Genomic DNA, 20,198 nt, shown 5'->3' with positions numbered 1-20,198 from the left:
CACAAGGCCATGCAGGGTCCCAGCTAGAGGCTTCTCAGGGGCGTCAGTGTCAGCTCCCACAAGACCATGCAGGGTCCTGTGTGATCACTCCACTTCTTTTCTATGGAAGAGAAACGTTTTCAGCATCAAGTCAAGTAACCATGGGTTGTAAAGGTCACCTCAGACCCCCATGTATACATAGTCATCATATTTTGTATCTTTTGTTTTTAAGACATCTGGCTATTCATTTGCTGTTGTCATCAGACATTTGATAAAGGTCTGAATGCCTCTGTCCTCTCTCATACCTGTTTCCTCACGTGGGCTTTCCAGGAGGGAAAGGACAAATAGTTATTTAGAATTTTTTAAATTTAGTAAAGTAGTATTGTCTCCTTCCCTCTCTCTTTCTTTTCATTCTAGCTGAACACACTGTTGATGGATATTGGAGTGGAGTGATGGGTGGCCAGGGATGAGTGTTTGATGATGTCAGGGGACTGGAGTAATGGCCTTGTGTGAGGATTACACAGTGAAGCTGCACATAGATTACCTCATCTTATTAGCTGATGGAGACGTTCAAGAGGACGAGGTTGCAGAGCTTTTAAGCCTGTGCAGCTCCAAGGATCTGAGCCTAAGAGCTTGCTAATTGTCATCTCCCAGAGGGACCACGTCAAGGGTTGGGTCTGCTGAAATACATTCAGGGACCCTGTTAGGGCCTTTCTCCCTGTCCTTAGGATGATTTAGAGAAGGTTGGGACTTACAGACCAGCTTGAGTTTTCTTTTGTGACAATTATAGACGTAACTTAAAAGATCAGTTGTTCTTTGTTAGTTTGTGTCCTCCTCTGCTTGAGTTTGGGCTTGCTGACGCAGATACACACTGCTTCAGTAGAGCACCTCCCTTCAGCCATGACGACAGTGCCACTAGTCAGTACTCAATACATATGTATTGAGTGAGTGGATGAATGGAGTAAATAAATATAACCCATTATTCCCAATAAAATGCCTCTCCCACATGGAGGTAAGTTGTCAGTTGGCATTATTTTAGATCCATTTTTGCTAAAAAGAATGTTGTAAATTTTGAATGATCTCTACTGAACAGATAAGCAGTTGAGTATGCAGGGGAAAGCTCAACTCAGGCTTTCATGTTTGCCCAAGGCAGATGGTGACTTGACGAGATGGTTAGAAAGCAGCAACACAGGCAGTGAAGTCAGTCTTAACCTCTAAGACTATCTGAGAGCACTTGGAAAAGCCTGCTGTTCTCTTTGTTCTAAGACAGTAATGCAGCAAGAACTAAAACAACTTCTCTTTCAGACAAAACAATTATAAAACACAATTAACCATCACATCATAACGTCCTTTAAGGCCTGACTTCCACACCCTTCATAGGCCCTGGATAGAACAAGATGAACATACAGGTGGAAGGCGTGCTGTAGGGATCTGCTGGCTCATGGGTCAGGCTTTTGATTTCCCCTTCCTGAGTGGAGGAGGTTCCAGCAGAACGACCTACACAGAATTGCTAAGTGTGTGCATGCATTGGAGGGGGTGATATTTGTTTTCTGTTGTTGTTATAAAATACCCTGACCAATGAAACGGCTTATAGGAAAACAAGTTAATTTTGGTTTATAGTTCTAAAGGGTCAGAGTCCATCGTGGTGGAGCAGAGATGGTTCCTAGGGTCAACAGCAAGAAACTGGTAGTCATACAGCATCTACACTTAGGAAGTGTGGAGAGAGAGGACAAGAAGTGAGGCCAGAGTATAACATTGCAAAGCTCAGCTCCTATGACCCACTTCCTCCAGCAAGGCTCTGCCTCCTAAAGGTTTCATAACCTCTCCAAGCAGTGCCACCAGTTGGGGACCAAGTGTTCAACCACATGAGCTTGTGGAGGACCCTTCGTATTCAAACCCCAGCAGCCTGACTCAGAGCATTCACCCTTGATTGACATGGGAACATGACAGGGACACTAGGCTAGCAAAGAAGCAAATATAATTGTAGACCTTCTTGGGACCCAGGGAAAGTGCACCCTGTGACTGCACTGTTGATTGAAAACTGATGTGAACTTTAGAATTAAAAGGGATCTGTCCAGCTGGTGGTACTGAGGTTTGATGGTTCAAAGTGTAGGCACAGCAGGTGGGCCTGGGGCAGTCCAAGGACATGAGAAACAGCAGGAGGGGGTGGAGTAGATAAAGCTAATGGTGCCAGAGAAATAAAGAGCCAATCAAGTATGGCTTGCTTCCACCTTGCCAGTGGAAGGAAAGCTACTTTTAGAAGAAGGGGAAGGTGGGTTACAAAGCTTCAAAAAAGGTCTAGCATATTGATTGCAGGCAAGCATGTTGTTCAACTTGTAAATACATATTTGCCTGCCCACCTTCCTTCTTCCCTCCCTCCCTCCCTCCCTTCCTTCCTTCATTCCTTCCTTCCTAACATACTGACTATAAACTGAATTTACTCCAGATATTTCAAATACTTCTTTGGTTTAGGTGACTGGAGGGACACAGGAAAGAAAAATACAAACAATAAATGGCAGTTTGACAACCTGTTCTTAAGTCCAGTGGGCATCAGAGCAGTTGAACAGCAGTACCTGGGAGCGCTGGTGACACAGGTGACACCTTTAGAAGGAAGGGAATTAATCTGCCCACTCCTCCCCACAAACAGATGGGCAGAGATTGACAGGTGAGGTAACGAGAGGAGGGGTAAACCCAAGCTAACCAGAAGGGGAGATGGCTATCCATAAAGAGAAGTCCAAGCCTGGGCACACTGTGTAGAACTGGGAACCAGGATGCCTGCAGCAGAGATTATGAGATTGCCTCAGGAGCCCTTTATACTGCTTGCTGCTGTGTGTATACAAAGATTTTATACAACAATTTAAGGTAAACATTTACATTCGATACTTGCTATTTAATATTAATATTTAATAGTTTGTGCCCTCAATTTGTTTGCAAATTATGAGTAATGAAAGAAGTTTAATTCAGAATCTATAAAAACACTAACACTCTATGTTAAAAATATTAATTCATGGAGGTCAGAGAAGTGATTAAATTCTGGATTTGATTCCTGGAACTCATATAAAAAAGCTAGATGTGTTAGTGAATATTTATAACTCCAGCCCTCCTAGTGTGAGATAGGAGAGACAGGAGACTCTCCACACTCTGGAGACAGCCAGCCTGGGTTCCAGCATGTCTGCAGCAGCAGGAGAGACTCTGTCGCAAAACAAAGATGAAGGTGACAAGAGACTCCCAAAGTTGTCCTCTGACCTCCACACACGTGCACAAGCACATTTATAAAAATTAATTCTTGAATGCATGATCTGCATGATTTTCTGCCTAGGAGTAAGAACGGCTTTCCCAAGTAGCCCTGTTTGCTCCTCAACTATAAATACACACTTGGGGCAAATCCGACGTCTAAGTGCAACAGCTGCGACTTCTGTGTTTTGTTCTTCGTTACTCATTTTAATGAATAATTTGAACTGACTCCAGAACATGAAGTTAGACATAGAAGCATGCTTTAAAACTTATATCATGTGTTTCAAACTGTGTGGTGACATCATCCTCTAAATATAGTGAATTTTAAGAAAGCGAATTATTTGAGCTGTTTTCCCCCACCATAAATAATTTGGCAGGAAGACAGAGAGAGACAAGGGATAAAAATCACATCGGGGAGCTATATCTACGAATAGAGAGCTGGGGAAATTCTCCTACCTCCTTCCTCCTGGCCCATGAACCTCTTTTACTGAAACAAATCTTTGGGGGGTGGGTCTCGGCTGAGCTTTGCTTTTCTGGTAGAGATCCCAAATGATGATAGGCGGGCGTATCCTTCTGTCTTCCGTAGTGTGTTCTATTACTGAAGGATTTAGGTTCAAATGGAATATAAAGGAAGATGGATTCAGAACTTCTCGACTGACGTCTGTATCTCATGGCATTCTCAATAGTTGAAAAGCAAGAAAACCCAGTCTTTATCTTCCGGTATCCTGGGCATTTGCTTGATGTATACATAGGTCTTGTGTGCTCCGTCTACACTGATATCTGCTCTTCCTTCAGAAACACCGGCAGGAATATTTCAAGTTAATACCGATCTGTGCAAGGTGTGATCACAGAGCAGTGAGGCTGATCGCCTTTAGAACCTGCTAAAGTGATTGGTCTAGCATATTAGTAAGCACTGTTTTGTGCTTCGATTAGAATATTGTTGTATGCATTTTCTCACTTGACTGCTGTACAGTTTTGAGAAATGGAATCTGTACTGATGCAGAAGGAGTTTTATGTGCCCTTAAATATGGGAAGAAATTTAGAATTGCCTCTGGAGACTGGTTGCTTAGGAACAAAGAAATTGAACCACCCATCATTTAAGTCCAGAAACTATATCCTGTACTTGTGTCTCGCCTTAGGCATCATTTTTATGTGTTTTATTCTATACATGCCTCTTGTATGTTTCATTTTGTACATGCCTCTTATGTAGCTGTGGCTGGCTGTCTTAGAAACCCATGTCACAAGTCTCCAGGGGAGGAGTCTCCAGATGGGCTGTGTCCGCTGAGCAGCATCCCTGGCTGTCATCCTGTCTGTAGAAACTGAGTGTGTATTAGTGAGGAACTCTAATATAAAAGGAGCCGCTGGTTTCAAAAGGCAGCTGTGGTTGAAGATGAGGTCATAGGCAAACCATGCACCCCCTTCTCCACAGAAAGATCCCCACAGAGATAGATGTGCATCTGGAGGAGACACACCACCTTGCCTGCTGCTCTGCCTAGCTTGATTCACTTTCACCTGTGGAAAGCAAACCCGAGACCTTCAGAGCCCTCTATACAAATATTTTTATTTTAATTATTCATGTTTAAGAAAAATAAAAATAGAGGGGCCATGCCTAGATGCTGGCATGCCAGTGACTTATTATCTTATGTGTAGAGAAATCTACATAGTATCTAGATACAATCTAGAGATGAGGGGTTTTCCTTACAAGGTAATGATCACTGTCCGAAGGTGCTGGAGGAAGCCACTGGCCCAAGGTGTAGACGGTGTTAAGTCTCTGGGTCAAAGGTGCTTACTGCAGTTATCTCCTTTTCTCAAGTGGTGGATCTGTAGAAGATGGACACTCCCTCTGGCTTTATGTCTCATTTTCTGCCACTGTCCTGCTTGTTTTTCAGATACATTCGTTTTTATTTTTATTTATTTATTTATTTTTTATTTTTTATTTTTTTGCAGTGCAAGCCTGTTGTAAGCAGTCCCTGCTTATGTGCACTCCACTAGGGGGCAGACATATGCCCCAGACACTTGGGGCCCCAAGTCTTCCTACAGAGTTATGCTTCATATAATGGTTTTCAGTTTGCTTTTCCTGTATTTGAGGTATATTTCTATCTATAAAAGTTCAGTGGTAATTCCTCAGTTCACTGACATGGTGTCTCTTACTTTTCTGTTATATGTATCATTCTAAAGATCATTTATTGATGGCTATCTTGGTGCTTAGCATTCTTCTGTGCATGGGGATATTAAATTCATTCACACTCCATTTTGTTGGTTTATTGTGTGTTGGGATTAATAAAAATAATCTGAGAGTAGAACAGCTGTGAATGAGGACAAGAGCCTGAGTCACACACATGGTAGGTACAGTGGCCCTGGAGGTCATTTGCTGACAGGACCAAGCTGTGAGGGGGTGAAAAGGGGAATTCATGATAAGGACAGTGCTGTGAACTTTCTAGTTCTGATTATTCTTTACAAACTGCTTAGAAGAACGGGCCTTGTTAGTGTACCTGCAGTCCCAGGAAGCTGAAATAGGAGGGTTGGGAGTTCAACACCAGCCTACACTGCTTAGTAAAACTTAGTCTCCAAAGACTGAGGGCTGGGGGTGTGGCTCAGTGTAGGGTACCCACCTAGCATCTACGAAGCTCCATCTGTAGCAAAAAACTCCTGCAGTTAGGTACTTGAAAGCATTAATAAAAACCAGATCAGAATATAGAAAATGTTATTTATTGTAATATTATTTATATTCGCCTCATAACTTATCAGTTTTACTATTAATTTCTTCAAAGTAAACTTGATAAAGAAAACAATACTACTTTCAGAACAGTAACTCAGAATGTTTTCCCAAAACACTGGGCAACTTTCAGAAATGAAAATTCCACCACAGTCATTTAAGAGATGCAGATACTTGCAGTTTATCATTTGGAAATATAGAGCTGAGCTGTGATAAAGAGTCTCTCTCTCCCTCTCCCTCTCCCTCTCCCTCTCCCTCTCCCTCTCCCTCTCCCTCTCCCTCTCCCTCTCCCTCTCCCTCTCTCTCTCTCAAAAACTGGTAATTTTTAAGGCTTCTTAAACTTACAGAGGGATACAGTTTAAATCAACAGTGACTGAGCATGTGTCTCACAGGAGCTCCCTGAGGAAGTGCCCAGTTGGCTCTGCCTACGCCAGGCTCCCCTTGAGATTCTGCTGAGAACAGTACTGGGGCTTTTATTGGAAATAGTTTCCCCAATTCAATTGAGAACATCCTGCTTCTCAAGAGCAGAACTAGAAGCTTAATGTGGTGGCGCCTGCCCCTGATCCCAGCACTCAGGAGGCAGAGGCACGCAGACCTCTGAGTTTGAGGCCAGCCTGGCCTACATAGAGAATTCCAGGCCAACCAGGGCTATGTAGTGAGACCCTGTACAGAAAAAGAAAAGCAAACAATTACAAGATTAGAGTTCAGATTGCCGTCTTTCACGTTCCTGCTCGCAGTGTGTCAGATGGTGTGTAGGGACTTGCGTGTGTCCGTTGCTTACCTGCGTGTCTCTCTGAATCTTCTGTGTGAGGAGTGAAGACAGGGAAGAGGGCAGGGAGCACTGGGATGGAGAGTGGACGTGCTGAGTGGAAAAATACAAGCAAGACACTCCACAGAGGTTAGGCTCCTCCATCAAGTACTGGGGACGGGGTTTACGTAATGTTAGTCAAAGACAGGCAGAGCGGCAATCTTCCTTTTTGTTCTCCCCTTCCCTTGTCCCCAAGCCATTTCTCCTTCATTCTAGTTAAACATCAACGATGGCATATTTAAAGTAAAACAGCCAAATGTGAGTATGTGTGCTGTCCTGTGGGATGTCAGGGAGACATGTCTGCAGACCCAGCACCAGCTCCTGCACAGTCTGAACCCGGGCTATATTTAGGTGACTGTGTGGATCCTGTAGTTTTTAAATGCTGTAAACATGTTGATGTGGTTATTTTTAGCTTTCACGGACCTTGGTGAACTTCTAAGTTGGCCAGTAGACAGAGGCAGTTGTGGCTGTTGCCTGCACCTCAGATACTGCACTCTGTCAATGGCTCTGATTGTCTCCAGGGTTTCCAGTGCATTCAGAGCTTGTCAGTGTGTAGGCTAGCTAGCATTAACTGCCCAGTGTGGTTGTATGTAGGTGACTATGCTATAGTCTGGTGGGGTTTGTTTTGTTTCTATGAACAGTGTGATTTTGGCCATCATTTTGATCCAGTTGAAGATGTATCAAGTGCTGCCACTTGGCAGAAGATCCTAAAGCCTGTGATGGTTTTCTCATTACACTGGCCGTGCCCTGACCCTCCAATATTGTCATGTACACAGATCCTTACTGTTGTGTTACCTTCAGTCCTCTTCCTGTCCTCTTCCTGCTGGGCAAAGGTTATGAGGTGGCAGTGTGGTAGAGGGGCAATGGAAAGCTGACAGGAAGCAGGAAGGCAGGGCTCAGTTTGGTCCACAGCATAGAATGGACCAATTGGTACAAAAAGAGGTAGGTAAGTAGTCTCTGCGGCTTACATGAGTGGAACATTTTCCTCGAAGAGCCATGCCTGGATCCCTGGCATTGCTTAGTCACTTGAGCTGGGCCTTCCAAGTTTGTGTTAGAGAATTCACTTCCTTCTTGACAGTGACAGGGTGTCCCTGTCTTGAGGGCAGCTCTGTACCTGGTGGTTGTCTTTGGGTAAGGTCAGTTACTTTGTGTGTTGCAGGAAGAAGCAGTACCTGAGCAGGTGACTCTAGTGGGATTCATCTCTCTGGAAACTCCTAATTGCCTCATACCTCTTGCCTGGAAGCCTTAGACTGAGTTGTCCATTCAGAAAAAAGTAGTATTGAGCATCACGCAGACTGATTTCATATTAATACCATTCTGGCAATTTGTTTGGAAATTTGTTTTGCTAATGCTTTCAGTGATTCATATGAAAGGGTTGTTTTTGAACTGTGTCCCAATTTTAAAAACTATTATTTATTTATTTATTTACTTACTTGTTTTTTATGGGTATGTTTGTGTGCTTAGTGGGTACATGCCCATCACATGTGCGGGACCCCTCAGAGTTTAGAAGATGGCATTCCCCTGGAAGGAGTTACAGGTGATTATGAGCTGCCATGTAGGTGCTAGGAACTGACCCCAGGTCCTCTGCAGGAACAGCATGTGCACTTACTTGACTGATGACCCAGGTCTCCGGCCAGCCATGACCTGGTTCTTACTGTAGCCTGCTCTGCTTTAGTATACATTGTAAACATGCCACAAAAACAAACAAAACAAAACAAACAAGACAAAGCAAAACACCTTCCAGTAAGTATGCTTTGTATATTTTCCTGAAAACTCAGAAACAAACAAACACACATTTTACCCCAGAAATAAATATTTTGGATTGGGTAGGTGAACAAGAAATGGAATTGAGAAATCCAGTGGCTTTAACAAAAGATAGGTTTGATTTATATTTTTATTATGTGTAATTATGTATATGTGTGTTTTTATGTGGAGGCCTGTGCACGTGTATGCAGGTACCTATGGAGGCTGGAAGAGAATGTTGAGTCCCCCAAAGCAGGAATTCTATGTTGTTGTGAGCCGTCTGACGTGGGTGCTGAGAACTCAGCTCTGGTCCTCTGGAAGATCAATACTCACTTTGACTCTTCAGCATCGCTTCAGCCAGAAGTTAAAATTTTAAAAAACAAAACAAAACAAACAAAAAACAAAAAGAATCAAGATTGCTGTTAATGTTTCCATGAGCTTTTTGTTGTTGTTGTTGATTTTGGGCTCGGTTTAGTTTGAGACAGGGTCCTGTATAGTATAGCCCATGCTGGTCGTAGATTCACTCTGCAGCTTTGTGTGAACTTTTCTGGGGAGAAAAAGTCTTTTTACTCCAGAAAGGTACCAACCATGGACTGAAGATATGACCCACCCAAGTCCAGCAGGGTGAGCCAGTGTGCTTAAGTAAGGTTACTTAAAGGCACACGGGCAGCTTGCAAGCAGCCAAGCAACTGTGCCACTGAAGAAAACGTCTCTCTTCTTTCCAGCAATCTTAGCTGTCAGTCAATCTTTGATGAGCGTTGGGGCCTCGTGAGCCCCTGTCTTCTTGTGTGGCTCCGTGTTACAGGCCCTTTGTAAAAGCCTACACGTATAATCAATCACAGCTGCCAAGAATTATAGAGGGTAACAGCCATGCCATGGCTAGGAGACAGCATTCTACAGCGTAGAGTTTGACCTTGAATGTGAGGCACTTCTGTTTGCATATCCCAAATGCTGAGATCACGTGCGTGAGCCAACATGCCAGGTGCTAGGTTCATGCTTTCTAGGCAACCACCCTGCCAACTGAGTTACATCCCAGCCAGGACAGACAGGCACTGCTACTGGTCTGCACGTCACTATGTAGACCTGGCTGACCTTGAATTCACAGAGATCTGTCTGCCTCTGTTTCTGAATATTGACGTTAAATGTGTGTGACACCACATCAGCATCATTTTTTAAAAATAACCAGTTTATTTAGACAAGTTCATGGCAATAACCCAGGTGGCATGCATTTGTGGTGCAGAGTGGGCACCCCAGCTTACAGTAGAACATAGTTTAAACCATGATCATTGTGGGCCTCGTCCTTTGGAGCTCTGCTTTGTAGCAAGATGCTGTCTCACACATGACTTACAGAATTGTCATTTCAAGCTGTAATGTCCGCACAACAGCTGCAGGCCACAGCAGCCAAACCTAAGTGAAGTCAGGAAATCAGCTCTCTGTCATTAGTGTTCTGGTTCTGTCGCCACTGTGCCTCCTCTGGCATGCTTGGGGCTCATGATGATGCTTGTACCCTTTGGCTTTCTTCAGCTAGATTGCTTGAGTCTCTACGTGGGCATTCAATCCACCTCTGCCTTGGAAGTGGCTTTGGCTTTGTTGTGGTAGTTGGAAGTCATTGTTAGACTCCCTCACCCTCTCCACACTTGGCTAACTTGCTTCCATCTAGGCCGAGCATGTAAACTCTGATATTTCAGAAGTTCACCGGACAGTTGGGAGCCGGGAGCCTGGAGCCAGGCATCGGTCTGCAGTTTTTTCCAGTGTATTCTGTTTGTATTACTAAGCTAAAGTTAGCACAAATGGGACAAGGCTAGAAAATGGTGAGCATGGTTTAAAAACAGGAAATTTTAGGCTTCTGTGTGTGTGGAACAGACGGCTGTAATGCTAGAGCTGGCAGCGTGGAAATTCCCACGAAGCCTGCTTTTTCCTGATTTTGCTCCAGGAGAGAAGATAATAATGCTTCCTGGAAAACAACCGAGAATTTTAAAGCACACAGCTTGCTTTTGTCCTTGCTCGTGGATAATTTGTTTTTCTCCATTTCACTTACACTTGGAGCAGTATTTTGGAAATTTAGTAGTTTTAATGGAGAAAACAAATCCCTAGGCATATACTTTATGTTTTCAGATATTTAGACATCTGAGTGTGTGCCCTTTAACTGCCTTGGCCTTTGAAGACAATGAGAGCATTATGGATGTGAGATGGGGGAGGGAAGTGATGGGCTTGTCTATTTTAAGTGTCCCCAGCTTTGCTGGCTTGTTTGTTTTTAACCCCTGTATCCAGTCTTCAAAACCAAGTCTCTGTCTAAGCCATTTCCTGACGACACTTCTTCCAGATGTATCCTGGAATTCTATATCTGAGAGAAACATTAAATTCATTCACTAATTTCAGAGGAACAAAATGGCATTTCCAGGTGACACAAACTTTTCACTTTATGTATACCATGCCTAGATGTTTTTAATAAAAGTGTATTTTCTTTTTCAAAGCCTTTTTAGGCATAAACTCAAAATATATAATTTCAGACAAGTAGAACCATACCTTCTATACAACTCGACAACTTTGGTTTTGTCATTCTGTAGTTGTGACAAGGTCTCAAAGTGGCCTATAATTCACTTGATAATAACTCAATCTGACTGAATTCTTGCAATCCTCCTGCCTCAGCTTCTCAGGTACTGGGATCACAATTATCTTGTGGGCATTTTCATATATATTTTTCATATTTTTAAAATTATTTGAATAGATTTATTGTATAGTTATTGAGTAATTTAACCATTTTCCTGACCTTTAGTCTAACTTCTGTCACTAAAAAAATCCAGTGTTCTCAGACAGACAGATACACATTAATCACAGCATTCAGGCGGCAGAGGCAGGCAGGGTAATATAATGAAACACTCTTGAAAAACAAATAAACAAAGATAATTCATCATTCTCACTAGCCTTGGTAGCCAACACTGCAACCCTGACACTTGGGAGGAGGCTATCCTCTACTACAGAGCAAGTTAGAGGCCAGCCTGAACTATGTGAAACTGCCTCAGAAGTCTAAACCCAAACAACAAAAACTAGCATCTTCATGACAATTGACAGATTTCTGCAATGATATGTAGAGTTTGCATTGAATCCATCAGAGAATTCTCAGTTCATTGTTTTTTCCCCACACAGTATCAGGTGTGTGGCACCTTTTAGTAGACTTCAAAACAAAGCAGGTCCCACTGCAGTCTGTCCCCAACACCTTCTCAGGGCATAGGTTGATGAGAAATCTGTGGCTATTTGCATCTTGTCCCCTGAAACTTTGTTAGGCTCTGGCAACCAGTGAGAGTCCTGGAGAATTGTCCCTAGCTTCTGTAAGCAAGTGGAGCAGTGGGTGGGTTCTGGAGCAGTGGGTGGGTTCTGGAGGTGCCGGCTGCCAAGAGCACAGAGGAAACAGCCTCTACAAGGAAGGGACTTGGGGACTTGTTTAGTTTTGTTTGTTTGTTTGTTATTTGCTTGAGAGAGGGTTTCTCTATGTACCCTTGGCTGTCCTGGAACTTCCTCTGTAGACCAGGCTAGCCTCTAATTCACAGAGATCCACCTGTCTCTGCCCCCTGAGTGATTTGATTAAAGATGTGCGCCGCCCCCTCAGGGCTGAGTTGGTGGCTTAAGTGAAGGTCTTGACCTGGGATTTGAAGTAAGTTGATTATTGGGTGAGGAATGAAGTGTGAGGGTGTGGAGGGGAGAGCTCAGGAGACAACCTTGTTTGGAAGATGCAGACTCATGTGCCATCCTGTAACAGATGCTTGAACTGCACTAACTTTCCACCTCTGATTTCTTTCCTGGAGATCTTCTCAGCAAGTTCACTCACTGGTTGTGATTTTGGTGGGCAGAAAACACTAGATTGTCTATATCCAGGCTTTCAAGACATTAATAATTTGCTAATTGTTGTTGCTGATCCAAAATAATTTTAAAAAGAAAAGAAAAGCATAGTCCCTCATTGAGTTGGGGAAGTAGCTCAGAGGCATTTGGACACAGTGCAGAGAGTTTGGAGGCCAGCTGCCCCACACCCACCAAGTACAGCACATGCACACACCATGATGGGGTGGCTGTTCTGAAGGCATCTCTTCCCTTCTGGTTATTTGTAGCCACAGAAGGCTCCTAGAATAAGTATATGGCAGAGACGGTGATTTTCTTTAAACCTGCACATGGCATCACTTAGGGTAATTGGGCATGTTCTGTAAACTTGCTAATACACAGCAAGGGATGGTGAGGGGCTAGTACAGGTGTGAATTTTTTTTTTCGAGACAGGGTTTCTTTGTGTAGCCTTGGATGTCCTGGAACTCACTCTGTAGACCAGGCTGGCCTCGAACTCAGAAATCAGCCTGCCTCTGCCTCCCAAGTGCTGGGATTAAAGGTGTGCACCACCACTGCCCAGCCCCAGGTGTGAATTCTTTTGACAGGACTCCATCTGTCCTTTGTACCAATGTGTTCCAGAGTGTTACCCTAGTAGCTGAGAAGCCTATTTTCAGATCTTGCCAAAGTGACAGGCCTCCTTTGAGCTTAGCATAGCCTAATTTGCTTAAGTGTAGATGTGCTTGTACAGAGTTCTTTTCAACTGAAGTTCACAGATACCTCCCATGTGTGTAGAGGTTGAAAGCCATATAGTTGAAAATTTACGGACCACTACCCTGTCCTGACAGTTCTTGAATAGGTCAGGTCGGTTGTACTTAGTGATGTAGGTCATATGAGAATGTCCCTATTGTCCTTACTTCAAAGATTTACCTGCTTCTTCAGCAGTAGCTGATACGAGCTCCCTTTGGAGCAAGGGGATAGGAAAGGAGGAAAGGTACAGAGACAAGGGGTCCCCCAAGCCCCCCAAGTAATTTGGATGTAAGAGTACCAAACAGTGTGTGAGTGGGAAGGACGTGAGAATGGAGGGCGGGGCTGAGTCTGGGGTGGCTCTTATGCTCTGGAGCAGTGTGTGTTGTAGGGCCAAAGGCTGAAAAGGAGACAGATCCAAGAGGACAGCAAGTCTTTGAGGGGTGTGGGTGGGACTATTATGAACTTGAGCTTTCTCCCATGTAGAAAGCAAACAGACAACCAGCAAGCAGAGGAGACTGATACCAGAGGATGGTATGTCTTAAGCTTCATTAATATTCAGATCCGGGAAAGTTGGTACTACACTGATTATTGTGCTTGAAACTCAAGACATTGTTGTATGTAAGTGGTACATGATGACCACGCCGTAAATTGCCATGTAATTTTTCTCAGCTCACCTTATGGATACTGTTTCACTATCCATACGTCATGAAAGTCTAATAGTTAAAATGGTTTTTCATAAGATTTTTATTTAAAATTGATCTAAGCATTTGCTCTTGAAGGTTTCAAGAAAACTCATCGCCTTTGTGTGTTACTCAAGCAAGACTAGAAGGCAGTGTCCAGCTGTCTCTGGGGCTCCCTAGACAGCAGGGTAAAAATAGGACAAACTTTAAGAATCCCAGATATTCTCAGATAACAAAGACTGATTTATTCGGGCCCTTTTTGTGCTCAGACAAAACAGAGAAGCCTTTGTGCTGTGATTAGCAAGGGTGCTGATGACAGATCTCCTGTCAAGCATCGGGCTTTATTCTATGACTAAATGGTGCTTTGTCCCACGTCCAGAGAACCTTTGTATCTGCCTTGTTAAAGTGTGAGTTTATGTAATTGCTTTTGTTTTTCCCCATTTCATTGGTGCCAGATTCAATGAGAGTGACTCATTTTGTGACCGAGACAAACATTCACATTTAGACCATGTTAAAAATAAACAAGGGGCAGGTGCTGCCTGTCTTGGTTCGGTGTCCCGATGCTGCCGTTTCCTGTCTCAAGAGTTCAGGTCTCAGGTAGTGGCTACGCAGCTCTCGTGGTCACTGGTCCACTGTGCACCAGGCAGTTTCTAAAGGCCTTTTGGGTGTTGGTGACAGGAAGGTCCAAATGAGGAAATCTGGTTAAATGAGAAGTAGAAAGTGATGCCTATGGTATCTCAAAGGCACACAGTTAGACGGCACACCCAGGCTCTTCTGGCTCTGTAGTTTTCCCACTACACAGCCGTGGTTTGGAGCACTTATTTTACATGCATTTTTCACACATATGCCCCATTCAGGTACTCTTTTCCTCACAGAGAAGATGTTTGAAAAGCACTGATCAATCAATTTTTGTCGTTGTTTTTTTTTTGTTTGTTTGTTTGTTTTGTTTTCCGAGACAGGTTTTCTCTGTGTAGCCCTGGCTGTCCTGTAACTCACTCTGTAGACCAGGCTGGCCTCGAACTCAGAAATCTGCCTGCCTCTGCCTCGAAAGTGCTGGGATTAAAGGTGTGCGCCACCACTGCCCGGTACACTGATCAAATTTTAATGAGACCATAGAGTGCACTTAATAGTCCCCAAACTGTACAAGTTTATTTCCTTTGGGAATTCTGAAGGTGGCCAAGGAAGGAAAGGCCTAGAAGGTTAGGAAAGAAAACATAATGGGTTTTTGGAAAGAGAGCATATGAAGAGTTTGGCAGAAGACAGAAGTGATAGTTGATGAAAATATAAGGGAGGATGGATAGAAAGTCCACTTAAAGGACTGTCGGCAGAGCCAGAGAGATGTTCACCGAGAAAGAACTTAGCAGGCAAGTGCTGGGCCTTGAGTTAGATTCCCCAGAACCCATGCAAAAAAGCTGGGCATGGAGGGGTGTGCTTATAAACCCAGCCCTGGAAAAGTTGGCAGAGAAAGGTCATTGGGACTCACAGACCAGCCAGCCTGCCCTCCTTAGCAAGCTCCAGACCAGTGAGAGACCAAAGTAAAAAGCAAAACAAGATCAAGGTTGAGTTTCCCCCTCTACATGCACACACACACACACACACACACACACACACACACACACACACACACACCCATAATGGTTAGGTGAACTGGGCAGACCCACCAGTGGGTTGGTTCAGTATGGGGCTGATGCCCTCCACAGCACTGTAGCCTCAGAGGCCCTCGCTGACATGCAATCTGGAAATTGACCCTTGTGCTACTGAGACTGAGCCACTGGGGGAATGGATGAATTATGTTCAATGAATTAGATAGTAAAACATTTCAAAAAGATTTCCTCACGAGCCATTAAAGTTTTAAAAGTCATTTCTGTATTTAAAGACAGAACTTCTTAGCTGGGTGGTGGTGGTGCACGCCTTTAATCCCAGCACTTGGGAGGCAGAGGCAGGTGGATTTCTGAGTTCGAGGCCAGCCTGGTCTACAGAGTGGGTTCCAGGACAGCCAGGGATATACGGAGAAACCCTGTCTCAAAAAAAAAAAAACAAACCCAAAACCAAACCAAACCAAAACAACAACAACAACAACAACAAAAACCAGAACTTATTCAATCTGGGTTCGGGGGGGACACTAACCAGAGAGAGGCTCCTCTGATGGCCTTGCATAAATAATACTGTTTTCTGACTTTCTACTTCTCCATTGCTATGTCAGGCTTAATATTTATGGATTCCTTTATAGATCTGAGAGCATAGTCTTATGTGTGCTACCACACCTTGCAAAGGGTGATAACTTTTCTACGATGGCTGTTGTTCATTTGAATTGAATAAATGGATTTTTGTAATGCAGTGCTACATTCATGTATATCTATAACCTTGTGTCTTACATCCACAGAACTCCGTGCCACCTTCTCTGGCCACCTTCCTTACTTCTTTGCAAAGGACTGGGGTGGGGGGTGCGGGGGTCCTCCATCGCCACCCCAGACCCTTTGGCATTTCCCTAGCACCTCCATCCAAATTTAAATATAAAATGTGGTTAGTGTGGAGACTAAGCCCAAAATACATGCTAGAGAAATGGATTGTATGTAATTGTGGCAAATTTGTGATACTCAGAAGTTCTGGGGCACTTGTCATGTTGATTCTTCTGGCTTTAAACAATTGATAATTTCTGATGAACACACATCTACAAATGTTAATAAAGACACAAGAGTTCTTGAGTTGTGGTCGGTTTAGGTTTGCAGCATAAATACAAAGCTCACTCTTGGTCTGATGAGACCACAGAAAACCAAACTCCTGTTGGATGATGGACAGACCAAAAACACCGTGAGCCCAAGCTAACTTTACCCCCACTCATTACTGAGTGGGAGTGCACTTTGTATAGGTACAGTTTTCTAAACCAAAACATTGATGCTATTTTAGTGTGGTGCTGGGCAACATAAACAGTGGCCACACGTGGTGCCCTCAGAGCTGCGGAAACTCGTCTGTCCTTCCAGCTCCCAAGGCATCTACTTTGTGTGACCGCATCTCCAGGGTTCATTATGGAGCGCAGATTAATCTTACTATTTAGCTGTCTATGCCAGAGAAAACACTAAAAGAGCAACGGGACTTTTTGAGAGTCCAGGGCCAGATTTGGGGGTATCAAAGGTGACTAGACTGTTAGCCACCTAGTCCTGCTTTACCTAATGAATACAAGCTTTAGGAAAGGTGGCAGTAAGCAGCTTTACAGCCTCTTCTCAAACATTCTTTTCAGGTTTACGTATTTAAGTTTATATGTTACATGTTTTGCATGCATGTATATATGTATGTGTATCATGTATATACACTGGTGCCCTTGGAGGCCATAAGAGGGGTTGGATCACCTGGAACTGGAGTTACAGGTGGTTGTGAGCTGTCATGTGGGTGCTGGGAACTGAACTTGGGTCCTCTGCAAGAGCAGTCAGTACTGTTAACTGTGACCTTTGGGATAACTCAGCCCCCAGCCTTCTTTAGGAGTGGCGTTAAAGATACAGAAGAAAGAAATACTGAGAATAGATCCAGATTGCATGCATGCATGTGCATGCACATGCTCGGAAGAGAAGCATGACAATTCAGGAGTTTTAGAACTCAGACTGTAGTTTAGAACAACAGACTGGCCATTAGAATGCTAGCTCATTGTTATCATCTCAGGGAAGCAGCCAGGGAAGCATCCAAACCTGTTTCTCCCTCCCCCATTGTCTACTCCTGAGAAAACAGAACTCTACATTTTAACGTCTGTCAGAGGCTTATGAAGAAGCACCAGAAGTGCATTCTTGTTTGTAGGGGTGGGGGACAGTGTGTATGTGTGTCAGCTCATGGAGGCTCAAAGAGGACATCAGGTGACCTGCTCGTTCTTATCTCTGCCTTATCCCTTTACTACAAGGTCTCTCACTGAACACAGTGGCCAGAAAGCCCTGGCAGCCCTTCTGTCTCTGCTCTGTGCAGCAGGGGATTGGGAAGCACAGACAGCCATGCTCAGCTTTTTCTGTGGGTGTTGGGGACTGGAACTCAAGTCCTCATGCCTGCATGGCAGCCTCTTCCTTATTGAGTCATTTCTCCAGCCCTTCTTTGACATATTAAAATATGGGAAACCAATTTTTAAAATGGTAAAATAACCTGCAATTTACCATTTTTAACTAATTTTCAGTAGCCAATTCAGTGTTAATACATTCACATTGTTACATACTTTGACTCCTTCTCTAGAACGTTATTCTTCTCCACCCCAGCCTCACAAGTAGTCCACAGTGTCTCTGGGTTAAACTACCGTGAATGAACCTATAACCAGATCACAGTATCTGCCTTTTGTGAATGGCTTCTTTTGCTTAGCATGACATCTGTCCTTGTTCTTTGGCCGATACCATTTTCCCAACATTATTCATTAAAACGATTTTATATTTGGCTTCATTTGCTGTGTCATAAGAGAACTGAGACAAGATACTACCAACTTTTTTTTTCCAGACAGTGCATTCGTAAGATTAGCTTAATAAACATGTTCCTCCACAAAATATTTCGACCTGATGGCAAGCCGGGTGTTTTGCTTGTTTCTAGGCGTGGAAGAGGAGGTGGTTCGTGTTGCGCAGCGGCCGTCTGACTGGAGACCCTGACGTCTTGGAGTATTACAAAAACGATCATGCCAAGAAGCCTATCCGGATTATTGATTTAAATTTATGTCAGCAAGTTGATGCTGGGTTGACATTCAACAAAAAGGAGTTTGAAAACAGCTACATCTTTGATATCAACACCATCGACCGGATTTTCTACTTGGTGGCTGATAGTGAGGAAGACATGAACAAGTGGGTCCGTTGTATCTGTGACATCTGTGGGTTCAATCCCACAGAAGAAGGTAGGTCCAAGGTTTTGTTTTGTTTAAATTTTTTGAAATGTATTATATATGCGTGGGTATTTTGCCTGTGTGTATGTCTGCGTACCACATGCACGAAGTGCCTGTGAAGACTAGAAGAGGGATCCCCTGGGACTGAAGTTACAGATGGTTCTGAGTGGTCATGTGGTGCTGGGAATTGAACCTGCATCCTAGAAGAAAGACTGTGCTTTTCAGCACTAATCCATCTCTCTAGACCCAGAGTTTAAGGTTGTGTTATTCAGTTAGTGCAATCATTTTTCCCTTTTTTTGAGGAGGAGGGGTGTAGTTTTAGAAATGTTACAAAACTGAAATTGTTATTTCAGTTATATGCATCAATATTTTGCTTTTACAGTAGAAGCTTGACACTCAGAGCAGGCACTGAACGCTTCAGGCAGTTAAGAGAGAAGTGCCACAGGTTTTGAGAGACTTAACTGACATGGACCAGTCTAAATAACTGTCTTTGTGAAGAATTTGGGGGAGGGGAGTGGCATGGGCACGCCACAGTGCGAGTGTTAGGGTGGCAAGTACTTTACCCTGCTGAGCCACCTTATGCCATAGGCTGTGACACACACAGGCGTCTCATGCTTTGACCTCATTGCTCCCCCACAGCCCGCCCCTCCCCCTGCTTCTCTCCACAGCTGTCCCCTTGAGCTTTCCTGTCACATGCCTCCATCACCTCATCTGCGCCCCTCTCTGACTCCTTCCCCACGCCAGGCATGTCCCTTCCTATTTTCATGAAAAGGACCTGTTTTAAATGGCTGTGTGTGAGATGAACATAGAGAGTGCTTTTTTATTTCAATATTTAATTAAACGTTTTCATTGACTTTTACAGGATCTGTTGGTCCTGGTGTCAGTTTTTGCTTTAGAAACCGGGCTAGTTTTCAAGATAAAGCTTGAAAGCGGCAGGGGCGTTTTTAGTAGTAGAACTCCAAAGTTCTTAGAAATGGGTGACCAATATATTTGGGCACTTTGGGTCTTTGGAATCAAGTATGAAGGGTAGAAGATGGTGATGTAATTATAAATCATTATTCAAATATGAAATTGTGGTTTGTGAGCTGGATACAAGAACAGCTTTGCTAATCGAAAATATTTTGTATTTGGTCCCTAAACAACCAATCCCTTTCCTACTCACTACATCTCCCCCTACTCACTACAGTTTATAAGCTGTATCAAAGTAACTATATCTCAGAACTGTATGTGAGTAGTGGCTTTGAAATCAGCCATTCCTCATGCTTTTGTAGTGTGTACCTTCACCGTATCTCAAGACGGATGTGGACTCTATGGCACAGCAGACCTTTGTTTTAGTCATCTAGCACCATTTCATGTACTAGAGTAAAAACCGGGATGTTTGTGCACCGTGTGGGCACAGTACCAGCAGAGGTCAGAAGAGGGATCAGACTCATGGAACTGGAATTACAGATGGGATTTTTGTTGGTTTTTAATGTGTATGAGTATTTCGCCTGCATGTATTGATGTGTGTCCCATGCATGCGTCATGGCTGAGAAGGCCAGAAGAGGATGCTGGGATCCTTAGGACTAGAGTTACAGACAGCTGTGAGCTAGGTCCTCTGGAAGAACAGACAGTTCTCTTGACCACTGGACCATCTCTCCAGCC

The 20,198-nt window shown here is 43.7% G+C and overlaps 1 protein-coding gene across 6 annotated transcripts in view; it reads left to right on the top strand.

Moving 5' to 3' along the window:
- The window catches only part of Gab1 (GRB2 associated binding protein 1), a 114,304-nt gene that overhangs the window by 60,490 nt on the left and 33,616 nt on the right, over positions 1-20,198 (top strand). For 5 of the 6 annotated variants that reach the window (XM_031340437.1, XM_031340436.1, XM_031340439.1 and 2 more), the window contains exon 2: positions 18,272-18,566. In XM_031340437.1, coding sequence (XP_031196297.1) covers positions 18,272-18,566 — 295 coding nt within the window. Of the gene's footprint in view, positions 1-13,552; positions 13,572-18,271; positions 18,567-20,198 lie in introns of those variants that run through there. The other variant, XM_031340438.1, reaches the window with a different exon arrangement.

This window comes from Mastomys coucha, unplaced genomic scaffold, assembly GCF_008632895.1.
Source record: "Mastomys coucha isolate ucsf_1 unplaced genomic scaffold, UCSF_Mcou_1 pScaffold22, whole genome shotgun sequence".
Classification (NCBI taxonomy): Eukaryota; Metazoa; Chordata; class Mammalia; order Rodentia; family Muridae; genus Mastomys; species Mastomys coucha.
This window is presented reverse-complemented; position numbering and strand designations above follow the sequence as displayed.